General features: G+C 51.0%; 1 protein-coding gene across 1 annotated transcript in view; it reads right to left on the bottom strand.

Annotated features, from left to right (window-relative positions):
* Positions 1-1,367: 1,367 nt before the first annotated feature.
* VWA5B1 (von Willebrand factor A domain containing 5B1) overlaps positions 1,368-15,938 on the bottom strand; it is a 55,066-nt gene continuing 40,495 nt past the window's right edge. Inside the window, exons 15-22 of the mRNA XM_016137533.2 lie at positions 12,680-12,881; positions 11,851-12,165; positions 9,639-9,776; positions 6,973-7,095; positions 4,708-4,782; positions 4,035-4,104; positions 3,386-3,503; positions 1,368-1,874 (exon numbers count right to left, since the gene is read on the bottom strand). Of these exons, the coding sequence (XP_015993019.2) occupies positions 1,368-1,874; positions 3,386-3,503; positions 4,035-4,104; positions 4,708-4,782; positions 6,973-7,095; positions 9,639-9,776; positions 11,851-12,165; positions 12,680-12,881 (1,548 nt within the window). The remainder of the gene's footprint in view (positions 1,875-3,385; positions 3,504-4,034; positions 4,105-4,707; positions 4,783-6,972; positions 7,096-9,638; positions 9,777-11,850; positions 12,166-12,679; positions 12,882-15,938) is intronic.

Raw genomic sequence — 15,938 nt, 5'->3', positions numbered from 1 at the left:
TATGGGGCCGGGACCTGTGCCAGAGCCCTCAGGTCCTCCATAGGGGACCAGTTTGATCCAAAGGGCCCTCCACATCTTCCAGAAGGGGGAGTCTGTGGGGACTTGGCACCAGGGATATGGGGCCCTGACAGAACCACTTGGTGCAGAGGGGTTAAGGCCTTGGAGCAGGTGCGTGTGTATGAAGTGTGGATTCAACCTGGGGTCCAAGCTAGTGGGCCGCCTTGGTGAGGTCCAGACCCACCCCCAGGGGAGTCTGAGGGGCGGAGGTGACTGGGCCTGAGAGAGGGAAGTCCCCAGGGCCTCTCTGCCTTGGAGCTTTGAGAGTCTCTCATTTCATTGATAAATCAGGTCTCCCAGCTGAAGCTGCTGCCCCAAATGCACTGCAGCCATGCCTGGTTCTCGGTTGCAAAGAGTCACCTTTCCCCTACAATGTGGCCGGGGTTGAAAGAACCCCCACCGTCCCAGAATGCAACTGATACAGGGTGCCACTCTAGCCCCTCAGCACAAGCGGGTAGAGTTCACATTTCACAATTTCTGAAAGTGTGTGAATTATTTAAGGTGTCGTCTGGTCTCTCACCGACTTCCGTGACCACGTCGATTCTTTCGGGTCTATTTTTGCACAGACTGTGGCTTAACTCTAACGCCTCGGCTTGCAGCGTGTCTCCCCTTGTCCTCCCCCCCGCCCCGCCCCGCCCCTCCCCCCCTACCCCCGCCTCCCTAGGAAGTCTCAAATAATCTACAAATCAATACTAAAATATATGAAGAGCTTCCAAGCTACAAGAAAAGGCCCCCAGGTGACTCTTTTCTAAAGTGTTGGAAAGGAGGATTCTCCAGTTTGTAAGTGGGATTTAGGGGTCCTGGACTCCCTCATGGAGACAAGGGCCCGGCCCACAGTGTGTCCGGCAGGGGCGGTCTCCAGCGTCTAGCCCGCAGGTCTGGTTCCTTGCAGTCTTTGGGTTCGCTCATCCACACCTATATTTGGGGGCATTGCCCACATGATCTCCCTCCAGAGAGAACTCAGATTTAAGTTATATTTTCTCCCCACCTGCCAGCGGCGGTTAACCCCACAGCTGCCCACATGTCCGGGCAGCAAGGAATCTTCGAGCCTTCCAGAGATCCGGTCCAACTTCCTCATCTCACCCACTGATTTTGCAAGTGGGCAAACCGAGGCCCAGACAAGGAGCACAGGCTGGCTGAAAGCTTCACAACTGGGTGGTAGCAAATTGGGGTTGAATTCAGACCTCCCGATTGCCAGTCCAGGGCTCTTTCTAGCAACCAGTATATTGGCTACAGCTTCAAAAGTCCCTCCCACTAGGCCCAAATGGCCCCTTCCTCTCCTCCCCTGCCCCAGCCTCCTTCTCCCCTGACTATACGTAATTCGGGTTATAGCAGAGCATATTGAACTCCAGGTTCTCATCCCAGTGCCTCAGGAGCACGAACAGCTGGAGGGCAGCGGCCTTGAGCGTGCCCCGCGTGCGGCCCTCGGGCACCTCCTGCTGCTCCAGCCAGGAGCTGGCCTTGGCAGCCACAAGCTCCCATTCCACGAAGTAGGAGGCCGAGCTGTGCTCCAGCCACGCCAGCGCCACGACCGTGGCCCACAGCTTCCCTGTGTGTTCTACCACGGCCTTGGGCTCCCAGCCCGGCTTGCCTTCCACCAGAGGCTCCAGGGAGAAGCTGTCACGTGAGGGGTACCGAGATGAGGGGCCGGTGCACAGCTGGGGGTTGGGGGTCTTAGACTCAGGCTGGCGGGTGGTGAGGGACACTCGGTGGCAGGTGAAGGGCGAGGTCCACTTGAGCTTGTCCATGGGGATGTGGATGGCCTCGCAGAAGGCTTGGTTGAGCAGGAAGGCTCCGGAGGCCAGCTGCAGAGACACCTGTGTGTGGGGGAGCCCCTCAGTGGGCCTTAAATGTTTTAGCCCATGGAGCCCTAGGCCATGCAAAAGTCTGAGTCTACACAGTTTCCCCTATTCATCTCTCCCAGCTTGCCCCGCCTACCTGGGGGATCTGCGGGGTACCCAGGCGGACTAAGCGTCTGCATCCTTGACCCCACAGCCACTTCAAACTGATCCCTCTCCAAGCCCAACTCAACATGTTCGCTTCAGACGAGCCTCTTGTTCTGGGCAGGTGGGCCTGGCTCAGCCACTGCGACCGTCCTCTGCCATCCGCAGGCTCTGGGCAGTTCGCCTCCCTCTGCCGCCCTCCATGCCGGTCGGGTTCCGGCCCCAACGGGTCTGCTTTCTAAACATCGCTGCAATCCACCATCTGCCCGCTCCTGTTGTCCCTGCTTCTACTCTCCTCTCCTGTCCCCACCCCCTCCATCTTTCCTATACCCTGAGGGGTCTTTGCAAGGCATAGATCATGTCACTCTTTGGAGGTGATCGGTTCAGTGGCTGCAATTTTTTCTTAGAGTAAGTCCAGACTATGCTTCTCAAAGCAGTGGTTCATCCTTGACTCTTCTACCTCGAACCCCATTTTCCAGCTACCAAGCTCTTTCTCCCTACTCTAGGCTGTTGGCCATAAGTCCTCATCCTTCGGATCTCGGCTTAACCGTCATATTCTCTGGGAAGCCCCGCTTCATTCCCCTCTGACTGCAAGCCTGGAGTAGGCCCCCCTTCCACCCGGTCTCTCCCACCAAACACGACCTCTCCTATCATAGTGTCCAAGAAGCAGAATTGCCCGGTTCTTTGTCTGCCTCCCCTCTAGATACTTAACACCATGGGCTCTGGGACTATATTGGTCTAGTTCAAGGTTGTCTCTCATGGTCTAGCACTGCACCTGGCTCAACAAATCCTCATTGAGTGAATACATGCACAGTGCTCTGTTGCTTGGGATATTCGGAAAGGCACAATGTACTTGGGTGTGTAGGGACCGGAGCTGTGCAGTGAAACTCAGACTGTGTCCTTCTTCTCGTACCCTCTGACCCCTCCACACCCCGCTGGGCTCCAGATATGCCGGCCCCACGCTTCTCAATTCAGAGATGCCCATCCCAGACCTGGGCTTCTCACCTTGCCACGGCATGCTGGGCGTCTGCAGAGCCACTTGCTAAACACGGTGCATGTCCCTGGGGTGTTAATTTTACTCACCTGTGAGTCATTTCAAGGCTTATTTTTATGTATTGAAAAACAGACACACATAGGTGGTGGAGCAGAATGCAAAATTCCCATGAATTTTTAAGATGAAGATAGCAGATTGCAAAGAATTTTCATGATGCTGGCACTGGCTTCTAGCAACACTTCTAGACCCTGGGCGGGGGACTCACGCAAACCTCTGTGCCCTGCTGACCCTGGGCGGGAAGGTCTAGGTCTTTTTCCCTTTCTTGGAGGAGGACAGGGAGAGACTCACGGGAAGACCCCTCTGTGGAATGGCTGGGGTCTGGGGCACTCACCAGTGGGACGTAGTCGAAGCTTTGGCTCCCGGGGCTTGACTCTGAAGCCTTGGTCAGCGGCTTGTTCAGGAAGCCCTTGGCCGCCCTCGTCAGCAGCCTGGACTTTCTGAGATTCAGCCTGTGTGGGTGGAGCCGGGGAAGAGCGGCCATGGCCACCTTGATGGTGTCCTTGGTTATCTTACCCCCCCCCCCCCAGTGCCCGCTCGGCAGCCTCTGAGAGTGAGGCCAGTCAGGCCAAGGACCTGACAGGTGGCTTCCTCCAACATCCCATTTGACAGCTGGGGAAACTGAGGCCAGGGGTGGTGCATTTCCCCCGAGTCCCTCGGTGAGTTATTAGCAACCTGGATGAGGACCAAGCTAGTGTTCTGTATTTCTGCTCAGCCCAGGGGTCGGAGCCTCACGCTGGCCCTCCCAGGGGGACTGCATTTGCAAAGAGACCACAGACATGCGTTGGGGGGGGGGGTGCACTGGGGGGGCGTGGCAGTGGGATACCAGCAGACGGTAATATCCCTGGGCCTTCTCGTCGCCCTTCACAATGGTCATTGTGATCTACTTGTCCGGCTCGGCCTGCCTTTGGTCTTCCAAGCCAGAGACAGCCCCAGGAAAATGGGTGGCAGTAGGGTGTGTCCCCAAGGGAAATCCCACGAACCTGGATCCAAAGAGGGTCTCGGAGGCCTTCCAGGAAGAAGGGGTGTTGGTGGCCAGACTGTGCAGGGGACCTGTAAAGCCATGGAACGACCAGTGAGGATCTGACCGAGAACCCTGTCCGACTACTCACTGCCCCGGTGGGGAGACAGAGGCCCACGGCCGGCAGGGGCTTGCCTACATCGCTAGGCATCCGACCAGTCATTAGGCTGCAGGGCTGTTTCTGACCCAGTTGGTATGGGGAGAAGTGAAATATGTGGGTCTGTGTGTAAGAAACAGGGCCCCAAGTTTCCTTGGCTGGCGGTCCCTGGAAGGGCAGCTGTGGGGGCAGCGACAGCTTCCCATCGACGCCCCCAAACCCGGTGGGAACATTGAGTTCCCTTCCCTGGTGCACTGCTGGAGGATTCTGGGCAGAGGGATTCTCGGCTGGGAATCAAGAGGCCTGATTCCAGGCCTGGCTCTGTCACCAACTCGCTGTGTGACCTTGAGCAAGTCACTTTACCTCTCTGAGTCTCAGTTTCCTGATCTTTAGATTGGGGATATTCCTGTTTATCTCACACAGGGCTGTTCTGAGGAAAAATGAACCACTGAGGACTTAGCTAAGACACTTTCTTGGCCCAAGGATCAGTCACTATCACCATCTTCATTGAGGAGAGGGCCCGCTGACCTCCACTTACCTTCAGAGACAGCGTACTTCTTGTGGCCTGGGGACGTGGTCTCGCTGGAGGGCGCAGTGGGGTTTTCCTCCACATCTATGGCAGAGAAAGGCCCGTGGGGACTGAGCTCCCCTGGCCCTGTCTTTCTCTTCTCCCATCACCCCCAAGCGGAGCGCTGGTCTGAATTCACAGGACCTGGGGGTGAGCTGGGGGAGCAAGCTCAGGGCTTCTCTCCCTGCTTGGATGGCTCTTTGTCTTCTAAAGACACTACCATTGCTCCACCCCAAGAGTCAGACATGCCTGGGTTCCAAGTCTGACTCCCCCACTGACTAGCTCTGTCACCCTGGGAAGGTTAGTTCCTTCCTAAGTTTTGATCGTAAATTGGGGGTAATAGAATCTATCTCACAGTGTGTCATAAGGAGTAAATGAGATAATACACAGATAATGCTTAGTGCCTGGCTCGTGGTCAGTGCTCAATAAAACCCTGAGCTACAGACCTGGCAGGGAAATGGAGCAGGTCAGGAGCTGAGGGTGTGGATTGGCACTGCGGGGGGAGAGGCGGGCGCAGGCTCACCAGGTCTGTGCCTCACTGAGGAGAGGCTCATGCTAGCTCTCTAGGAGGCACTAGAACGTGGCATTGACTTGTCAGGGGGGCTCAGCCTCAGTTTCCCCATCTGAGTAATAATTGCACAAAGTTTGTTCAAAATGTGTAATCAGGGTGATGATTCTTATGATTATTATTTCAAGGACTGGAGAGTGATGGCCAATATACTGTAAGAGAATAAGTTAAATTATGGGGAAAGTTTCATGCACAGATATGTTCATGGAAGCCTTTAGCACCCTATGAGACTGTTAGCTCTGTGATGGCCGAGAAGCTCTGTTTATCTCGGGGCGCTGGGGTGGGGGCAGGGTGAAAGAGAACTAACGACTGAATGCCTGAGGCAACAAGGGGGGGGCAAACAGCATGGCGGTTAACCTCATGGGCTCAACAGCCATGGAGACAGTGCCTGGCTTCAAGTCTTGGCTCTACCTCGTGTCAGCTGTGTGATCCCGAGTAGGTCACTTAAACTCTCTGAGCCTCAGTTTCCTCACCTCTTAAGGGGGGGCAGGGAAATAAAAGAAACCATCTCAGATGATTGTGAGGAGTCATGAATAATTGGGACAATGCGCAGCCCGCAGAAAACTCTCAGTATGTGTTAGCCACTGTCACCCTTGGTGAGGGAAGGGGTTTGGGACAGGATAGGAGTTTAGAAGTTATAGACACTTGGGTCTGAATCAGAGGACAGTTGAAAAGAAAAGATTTGTGATTTCGATGGAAGCCGTGGGCCACCGAGCACCCTGAGCTACAGAGACAGGAAAGGAGAGAGCGGAATCTGCCTCTCGCCTGGAAACTCAGCCTGGCTCAGAGGTTACAAAAGGTTCCCCAAGTTTGGGAGGCTCTGAAGGAACCAAAGAGTTGGCAGAACTCTTACTCTGAAGAGCTCCTCGCACACTGTTCCTGTTTAAAACCATCAGTATGAGAACTTTCTATCCCTTAGGTAAAAAATTGTTATGATCTAGGTGTCTGGGCTAGTGGCCAGGTGGGACCTCTGATGGCCTTTCCCCGCGCACAGAAGAAGGCAGGAGACCCTCACTGTACACATGAGGGCATGAAGGAAGGGGTTAGGACTCGTGTCGCAGTTAGGCTGTCTCTAGGGCGACAGAAAGACATGCAGACATTCAGGGCACAGAGGGTTAAAGCCATACTGTGAATTGGTGCAAAGTCACAGAAAGGGCAGCTCATGGATCTTCAAGGACTGGAGCTGCAGGCACGATGGAATCAGGTGAAGGCAGAAGGGAATCTGTCGGGAATGCTAAGACAAGCAGATGGTGGGACCCAAACAGATGGCCCTGCCTCTCTGCTCTCCACTTTCCCCCGATTTATTAGGTTTCCTGGCATTTGGTGCCTGGGAGGACTCCGAGATTGGAGGCAGGGGACAGCCCCTGGGGTTGGCGGACCTTCAAAGGGGAGAGGAAAAGGGATGGCGTGGGCACGTGGGCAGGGAGGCTGTGCTGCTCCCCAGGTCCCGGAGGCTCGCTCGGCAAAGCTGTGGCAATGGCAGCGTGCTGGGGACATGCTGTGCCCCTCTGCCCATCTCAGGCCTCAGAGATCCTGGGACGCCTGGCCTTGCCCTGGCCTTGTAAGGGCTCAGAGTGCAGACTCAGAGGGAGGCCTCCAGGGTTTTGGACATGAGGGTGCTGTGACTCGGGGCCCCGGCTTCGGAACGCACCCAAGGTGGCTCTTACTTAGGTTCTGATCTCCTGGTGCTGAGTCTTCCCTGAGCATGGTCTGGGACCACCTGAGGCCAGCAGAGGTGCCCCTCCACTGTCGGTTCTGGACCCGAGAACTGACCATCCGCAACGCAGCACCTTTATGAGGACAAGAGAAGGGGTCAGGTGGGTACCATTGTGTCTGTCCTTTGCCTCTTTCCCAAAGAAGGCAGAAATTATTCTGGCTTCGGTCTTTCAGTTATCCAAAGACAAGAAGGCATTGTGCAAGGTAAGCCCATGAGCTATGGAGCCAGAGTGACCTGGCTTTGACCTCCAGTGCCATCTTATAGTAGCTGGATGAGGTGCTAACCATTCTGAGACTCAGTTTCCGTATCTGAAAATTGGGGATACTAATTCCTGCCTTGCCAGGTAAATACTACTGCTGAGATAATGTTCCGAAAGCAGTAGTGTTTTCTCGTTAGTTGAAAGGCTGGTTTACTCAGGAACACCCCATTTGTGTTCTTCCCCAGTTAGCTGTCTCAGAGACCCAGGTCCCACTTCCCCCTCCCACAGGCAGGTCCCTGGATAGATGGGGGATAGATGGAAGAAAGATGAAGCAACAGCACCCTAAAATGTTTGGAGGAACCCTACTCTTGGAGAACACTCATCTGCATTATTCCTTAAAAAAAAAAAAAAAACAGGTTCTATTAGGAAATAAATTCTGAGGAAGATCATACCATAGCCCATTCACTGAGTCTCTTGGTGTATATTAACATCCTAAAGGCTCTGACAAGTTCTGCAGCAAGGAAAGCTGCTGAGCTTTATTGAGCTCAGTGGTTCCTAAATGTTCCTTCCTGCTCTGGTATTTCCTATTTTTTTGCCGAATGGCCATTAGCAGGACAGGGAACTAGGGTTCTAGCTTCTTGGAACACACCGTGGGAAGTGCCGACTCGGATCTTATGGGACCGTGGGACTTGGGTTAAGATGGACGCCAGGTCCCCAGACCTCCCAGACTATAGATGCTAGGAAGATGGTCGGAGATGGGTGGGAGGAAGACTCATTGTGAATGAGGATGTCATTCAAGATGACAGCGCTCAGTGAATGAGAGCGGCCAGCAGAGCAACGCTCGGGCTGCTGGCCAGAGCCTGACATGAGAGCAACTGAGGGAGAGAGGGAGGGAGGGAATGGGCTGTTGAGCATTTCGGTACCACAGATAAACAAAAAGGGTCCTGGGGACAGGAGGAATGGTGCATTTTGTTTACAAACACAATTCTTTCAGGAGAGCTGAAGAGAAGGGCGGGGGAGAAGAGGGAGGGGAGGAGGAGGAAGGGAGGGGAGGGAGGGAAGAGTGGAGAAGAGAGGAGGGGGGAGAAAAGATCAAAGGAACTATGAAAAACAGAAAAATGTAATTCAGGAAATTAAAAAAAGTATATTAGTTCATAAACATGTGAAAAAGGCATCTCAGACACACAAAAAACTAAACAAATCCCCCAAAGAGAGAGTCTTTCCTCACCCATCAGACTGGCAGGGTTTAGAAAGATAATAGTCAGCTCTGGCCGGGGTGGACATGAGAATAACCTCAGGGGCAGGGCCAGTTTGGTAACATGTCACAGTTTTAAATGATCCAGTCTTGCTATGCAGTCTTACTGCTGGGAGTTAATTAAGCCTGCACAGATAATCAAACAGGTGCACAAAGATGTTCTCTGCAGCATCATTTACAATAATCGAAAAGAAAAACAGAAGGTCTGATAATGGGTGCAGGTTAAATAGGTCTGATAAACCTTAAGTGGCAGTAAAGAGGAACAGGGGAGAACACAGACTCTGGAGCCAGACTTCTGGGGTTCAAAGCCTTGCTCTGGCCCTTACTACTGTGTGACCTTGGGCGAATTACTTAACCCTCTGTCTCTGTTTCCCTGCCTATAAAATGCGCATAACAGTGTCTACCTTGCAGAGCTGAAGATTAAATGATTATATATATCTATATATATCTCTATCTCTATCTATATCTATATCTATATATATACACACACACATTATATATATATAATCATTTATATATATACATTTTATATATATATCTTTGAGGTAAATATATATATATATATATATATATCTTTGGGATATATATATGTAGTGCCTTAGAACAGTGTCTAACTGGCTATTATGATGATGATATTTCTCTGCAGTGGAAGATGCTGCAGCTTTTAAAATAATGACACAGATTCCCCTTCAGGAGAAGATATTTTCCATACCCATATTTTGTAAGATAGAACACATATTGGTGTGATCCAATTCATGCAGAATTATTTGCATTTTGATTTCTCTACATGTCTGGAAGGACGGCCACACCGAGGAAGTAACTGGTACTCATTTCTCCCACTTCCAGTCACTTTTATTTATGTCTTTCTATATTTTCCATAGTGAGCACATATCATTGTCCTAATTAGAAAAATTCAGGCAAGTCATATTTATTTCGTGGGAATAAGGGCGCGGGGTGGTTTCACAGCCTTCCGTAGAGCAGTGGATGTATGTATCTCCTCTACCCCCTGGCAGCCAAACCATCCACTGGGGGCCATTTTGCTTCTAGGCCCTTCCCTGTACCCCTCCCGGCAGGTCTCTGCTCCGCTGTATCCCAGCGGCTTCCCCCAGCCCGCGGGAGCTGCCTGGCCCTCAGGAGTGCCCTGGCCGCCTATCTGCCTTACCGGAGTTGGGGTACGCCACCACGGTGGGCAGGTACCGGCTCTTGCTCACGTCCACAGGCACGTAGGCAGTGTACTTGCTGATGATGTTGCAGGCCTTGCTGGTGTGCACGGCATTCACCTGGTAGCGGCGGCTGGACCCTGTGGAGGGGGGAAGTTGGGGTCACTGCGCAGACTCAAAGTTCTCCATGACGCTGCAGTTCTGGAAGCTAAAAGGAAGGCTAGACCAGTGGTCCCCATCTTGGGGATCAAATAACCCCTGAAAATCAAGGGGTTGGCAACTTGCCAATTAAAGACATTAAAAAAACCACCAAGATTATTAACCTCCATTGTTATGTCATAAAATAAGGACATTTTAATGTGAAAGAAGGAAGACATCTAAGAATAAAAAAGACAGTTACTCCCCTTAAATAACTTTAGTGTTACTATAAAAAAAAAAATTCAGAATCCCCTGTGTTGTCTGTATTTTTGATTTTTGTTTGTTGCTATCTGATGAGAATCTTGCTGCAAAACTTCACAGGCGTCCTGGCTGGGTGGGACCACTGGTCTGGCCCATCGGGACAATCTTGCAGAGAAAATTAAAAACCAGAGAGGGTGAGTGACGAGCACAGGGTCACACAGCGAGTTAGTAACAGACCAGAGAGCAGGACTTAGCATGGTCTGCTCCCGAAGACCAAGCTCTTACCACTGAACAAGTGAGCAGACTCTGTGGCTTGCCACCTCCAAAAAGCTGTGTGATGAGCCACCAACAAGAAAGATGGACAAAGGTTTTGAAAACTGTAAAGTGAAGTGCTCATGGGGGGAAAAAAAATAACATATTCTACAACGTTAAAATATAAAACAAACAGAGACTGGGCTTGAAAATTCCCCCGAGCAGTCAAAACCAGTTTAGCCATGCAAACAAAGCTTAATTTAGCTAATTTTGCAAGACTAACTTGACCTGGGTCATTTTTTGCTTATGCCTCTGGAAATCAAAAGCAAAACTTGAACCGCTTCCCAAGGTTAATATCAGGTGACCAATGACGATATTACAACCAATCACCATGAGGATTTCATTGTCACTGCTTTCTCACTATTTAAGCTGTTTTATAATGATATCCCCCTGAGCCTCATTCCATGTTTTGGTTTGAGTGCTCTTGGTTCGCAAACTGTCTTTTTGGTGTGTGTACAATAAACTTTTACCAAAAACCCCCAAACAAACAAAAAACTTTTACCAATGACTATTTCCATAATTCATTGGTTTTACTTCTGTTATTTCTGAAATTTTGACATCAAGAATACAAAGAATATAAAATATAAACCATATAATATTATGTAAATAAAGCATAAGCTATAACAAATAATGTAAATTCTCTATTTATATCTATATCTACCTATTCTTCAAGTGTACTCCATCAAGACGCCAGGAGTCACTTTCTTAGGAAAGTTTGTCCCAACTCGACTAAATTAGCTCCCCCACCATCTCAGTTATATAATCACTTGGAACCCTCAATTTCTGCATAATAGAACTGAGGACAAATGCACTCAGTTATCGTATGTACTTATTTGGTTAATGTTGGCTTCTCTGCTAGTCTGTGTCAAGCACTGAGAAGTAAGGGCAGGGATGTGGTGGTCACCGGAGTTTTTCAGTCCCAAGCCTGGCCCTCCGCTGACTTGCACTTAAGTGGCCTGGATGAGCGAGCGAGTGGGCCAACTAGGTCTAGGGGCTTCTGTGGGAAGGTAGGTGTGGTCCAGAGGAGCGGGCAGGTGGAATAGGGCTGCCCTACTGTTCTGTCTCAGAGGGCACGGTAGGATGCAGCCCTGGAAAGTGAGGAGGAGTCGGGGGTCTGTAGCAGAGGGGAAGGAAGGAGGAGAGGACAGGATGGATCACTGGGCAGGGGGTGGAGGGCAGGGGTGGGGGGGGGGAGAAGGGGAGAGGGGCGCCTGGAGAAGAATGGGAGCAGATCAAGGAGGGGATGGAACTCTGGTGTGTGTGTGTGTGTGTGTGTGTGTGTGTGTGTGTGTGTGTGTGTGTTGGAGGAGGGGGTTTCCTGGGAGCGAGGGGAGGCACCTGGAGGCAGTGATGCATTGTGGGAGTGGAGCGCTGGGCTCTGACCTGGCTGTGTGGAACCTGATGGGGAGGGCTGATTGTGGGGGTGGGGGTAGTATGGGGGTGGGGGTAGTAGGGTGGGGCGTTGGTGAGGGCTGTGAGGTGAGTGGTGGACCCGGCACCCACCTTGCTCGATCTCGCCCTGGCGCTCTGCCAGCTGCTCGAAGTCACGGATGATGGCCCGGGCTGCCAGGTGGTGGAAGGTCTCGCTCCACAGGTCAGCATCCTGCGCACCACTCTGCTCGGGGCCAGGAGGCCCCAGCTCGAAGCTCACCTCCCATTGCAGACGTTGGCTGTTGCGCAGGCCCTTGACTACGGCCTTGCCCAGCACGGGGTCTGGGGTGGCAGGCCTGCTGGGACTGGCCTGCTCTTGGGACTCGGCCAGGGGCTCCCAGTCTGAGGACGTGTCAGTCTCGAAGGCGGAGGGGTGATGGGACAGTTCTGTGGGCCAAGGGACAAGAGGGCCTTGCTCTGAGCAGTGGGGGCAGGGCAGATGACAGAGGGCCCACCCCCAAGGAACATCATCCCTTCCCAGGGCACAGACATCTCTAAGCCGAGTATAGTAAAGTATCCCCACCCTACCCCCAGAGGACCCACAACTCCTTCCCTAGAGTAGCTGGAGTGGCATGGGCTTGTCCCGAAGAGTGGGACAGACCCACCTCTCAAGAAGCCAGCATTGGAAGTGGTTAGGAAGGATGGGGTGAGGGCACTCCTTAGGGAGCATGCAACCTCAGCGAGGACATCTGGGGGACAGAGGCAGCCCAAGGGCCAGGTTGATTGGGGAATAGAGGAGTTGGTGAGGTCCTCAGGGAGAGAATGGGCCACAACAGACTCCCCGGAACAGACCCCCCCCCCCCCCCGCCCAAAGGGCGCAGACACAGGTGTCTTTGAACTCAGGCCATAGCCAAGGAGTCCTCCCTGTCCGCAGTCAGGTCTGAACCTTGTGGACACTTACCAAGCTCTCCAGGGATGCGGTAGTCTGAGACAGGCTTCAGGCTAGACCCGAGATCCAGCTCTCTCATGGGGCTCCAGGCCTGGGTCTCCGGGCTGGTGGGCAGGACAGGCTGGCAGCCCTGGGGCAGCAGAGAGGGCCTGCGGGCCCCTGGGCCCCTGAGTTTGGGGCCCGGGCTCAGGTCCGAGCCATGGTTCAGGAAGGGCTGGGGTGCAAGAGGGAGGGGAGGGTGCTGTGTGCCTGGTGGCGGGCCGCCTTCCTGCCGACCCAGCCACACTTCTTCCCTGGGCACCGTAGCTTCTCCTGAAGACTGCCCCCCCTTCAGTACCCAAGGACAAGTGGCCTACTTTCGACAATCTATGAGAAACATCAATGCAAATAACCCCAAGCCACGGGTAAAGTGCAAACGACAGAAAACCGTAGAAAGTTACATACTGTGGATAACATTCTAAACTCGCTTTTTTTTTTTTTTTGGCCATGAAGTTTAAAACTTTTTGGCTGTATGTTTAAAATTAACCTTTTCCTTATGTCTTCTCATATGTCATGCTTAAAAGGTCTTTGCCACTCAAAAAAATTTCTCTAGAATTTTTGTGATTTTATTTTTGTTTGCTTAAATCTTTGATTTACATAAAATCTATTCTGGTGTAAGGAAATAGAAACCAGCCTTTTCTGTGATTTTCTGAATAGTACAAATCCCAGCACAACTTATTGAACATGGTTCATTTATTGAGTCTCTGGGGTTTTTCAATTTTCAAAGCTCTCGTGTGCATTTGGCTTTATTTCTGGACTTTTGGTTCTGTTTTGTGGATTTAATCTGTCTATTCTTGGTATAAAAAAAAGCATCAAAAGGCAAGAGATAAACTGGGAAATATCTTTGCAACATGCATGACAAAGATAATTTTCAAAAAAAAAAAATGCTTTTATAAATCACTGGCGGGGAAGAGAGAAACTCAGTAAAATAATGGGTTACAGGCAGGTTACAGAAAAAGTATCCAGGAACCCATGAACAAGTGCTCAGCCTCACGAGCCTTGCTCTTAAAAATTAAAATAAATTACGATTCTCCCCTCCCCCCAATCTTCCAGACTGGCAAATATTTAAATGTCTGGCAACACCCAGCATGGTCAGTGAGAAGACAGGGTCTTTCACGGATGGTTGGTGGGAGTTCGCCGATACTTCCTTGTGGGAGAACAATGTAGCAGCGTGCCGTACCTGTCAACATTAAAAAAGGCACAGACTCCTTTGACCCGGCGATTCCGAATTCTGCGGAAAAACACCAGGGTGCGGCTATCTATGTGCTCATACTGCGTATTTGTTGCTGTATTGTTTGTATAAAAAAGATTTTGTGACTATCCTTCAACCAGCGTTGACAAACAAGTCAAGGTACCTGGAATACCACATCACACTGCAAGAAAGAGGTAGATTTTTTTTTTTCCATATCGATATGGGAAGATGTCCAAGATAAAACTTACTTTTAAAAAGTAAATTGCGAAGGTTCTGTATTTTGGTTGTGGGAGTGGTCACATGACTATATGCATTTCAATTCCCCACCTTTACTCCAGCAAAGCTCTCATGCTCATATGCATTTGTCAAAAAAAAACTAATTTCACTGTGTATAAAAAAAGTGAGTTAAGAAAACATTAGACAAGTAAATGGGAGAGAAGTCTGTAGATGTGGTTATTTAAAGCGTGTATGTGTGTTGTGTCTGTGTGTGTTTGCGTGTGTGTGTACTGTTTAGAGGAAAACACTCAGAACCAGGTGGGTCTGGGCACTGGGAAAGGATATTTTTTACTTTATACCCAGCCGAGCTGTTCAAGGGTTTTTATCACAAATTTTGAGTACGTATTATTTTTGCAATTAAAGAGTATTAAATTAATTAAAAATTAGTTTTGCGCCTCTGGCAACACAGACGTCACCTGGTAGGGCAGGAGATGGGGGAGCAAAGGCACTTATTCTAGGTTTAACAGAGAAAAGTGACTCAGTCCTTTAGGCCAACAGTTAACTGGGGGGTCTTTTTCATCTCTATCAAGTATTTGTGGGGAAGGGGACTGTACTTCCCAATTAGATGGGAACTCCTTGGGACAGGGGCTGGGGTTCTCCTTCCTGTTTCCTCTGGGCCTGAGGTCCTGCGATGGTACGAGGGTGTGGGAGAGGAAAGGGACTGTTACCCTTAGGCTGGCTTTGGCGTAACCCAGCCAGGCTGTTGGGTTCTAGGGCCCCCTGATACCCTTCGCTCATCAGAGAGTGGGATTCCCCCCACCTTTGCCCCATCATCACCAACAAACTGAGAATCAGCAGCTGTTGCAGTTTCCATGGCAACAGATTAGTCTAAGATTCAGCCCTTCATCCAGCCAGAGGCGGGAGTGTGTACATGCGAGTGCACACACGTGTGTGTACATTCGCACAAATGTGTCGGGGGAATGAGATCGGGGAAGAAGCCAAGCAGAGGATGAAGGAGAGAGAAGCAAAGAAGCAAGCAGGACCGAGGGAAAGCCAAGCTGCCCGGTGCGCTCGCCAAGGAGAGCTGCATTTAAAGGACACCTACTGTATGCCAGGTGCTGCACTAGGCACTTGATCTCGTATCAGCTGATGCCTGCAAGTGTCCTCCACTTACAGTTAGCTCCTAACAAATAGATGTTTATTGTTGGTGGCTGTTAGCGCAATCATCTGCAAAAGCTATTCTCCCTATTTCGTAGATGAAGATGCAGAAATCGGGGCTCAGAGAGGTTAAGTACCATGTCTGAGGGGCGGAGTCTGCTTGACTCCAAGGTCAGTGTTTTCCCAATGCATCAAGTTGGTCCCTGGCTAAGGACAGAGAAGGACCTCAGGGACAAGTTGCCAGTATTTCTGCCCTTGGGGAGCATAGTGGCGTATGTGTCATGGGGACAGGGAGGGATATGGGTGACAGGTAGGAGAGGAGGTGTGATAGGCTGCTTTTATTGAACTACACACTCACCATGACAAAGTGTAGGTAAAGCCCGTTCATAAGAAAACGCGATAAGGTGTGCAGATCATGCCAAACACCAATTTAGTTTAGGGCAGTGTTTCTCAACCTGGTCATTTCCCTGCCCTCCCCAGGGGACGTTTGGCTTCATCTGCAGACATTTTTAATTGTCACTGGGGGTGGTGGCGTTACTGGCATTAATTTGATAGAAGCCAGGGATGCTGCCAAACATTCTACACTACACAGGATGACCCCACAACAAAAATGATCATATCAGTAGTACTGAGGCCGAGAAACTCTGGTCTAGCTGTACAGTGGGT

The sequence above is a fragment of the Rousettus aegyptiacus genome, unplaced genomic scaffold (assembly GCF_014176215.1).
Source record: "Rousettus aegyptiacus isolate mRouAeg1 unplaced genomic scaffold, mRouAeg1.p scaffold_m13_p_1, whole genome shotgun sequence".
Taxonomy (NCBI): domain Eukaryota; kingdom Metazoa; phylum Chordata; class Mammalia; order Chiroptera; family Pteropodidae; genus Rousettus; species Rousettus aegyptiacus.
The sequence above is the reverse complement of the archived record's forward strand: the minus strand, read 5'-3'. Positions and strand labels throughout refer to the sequence as shown.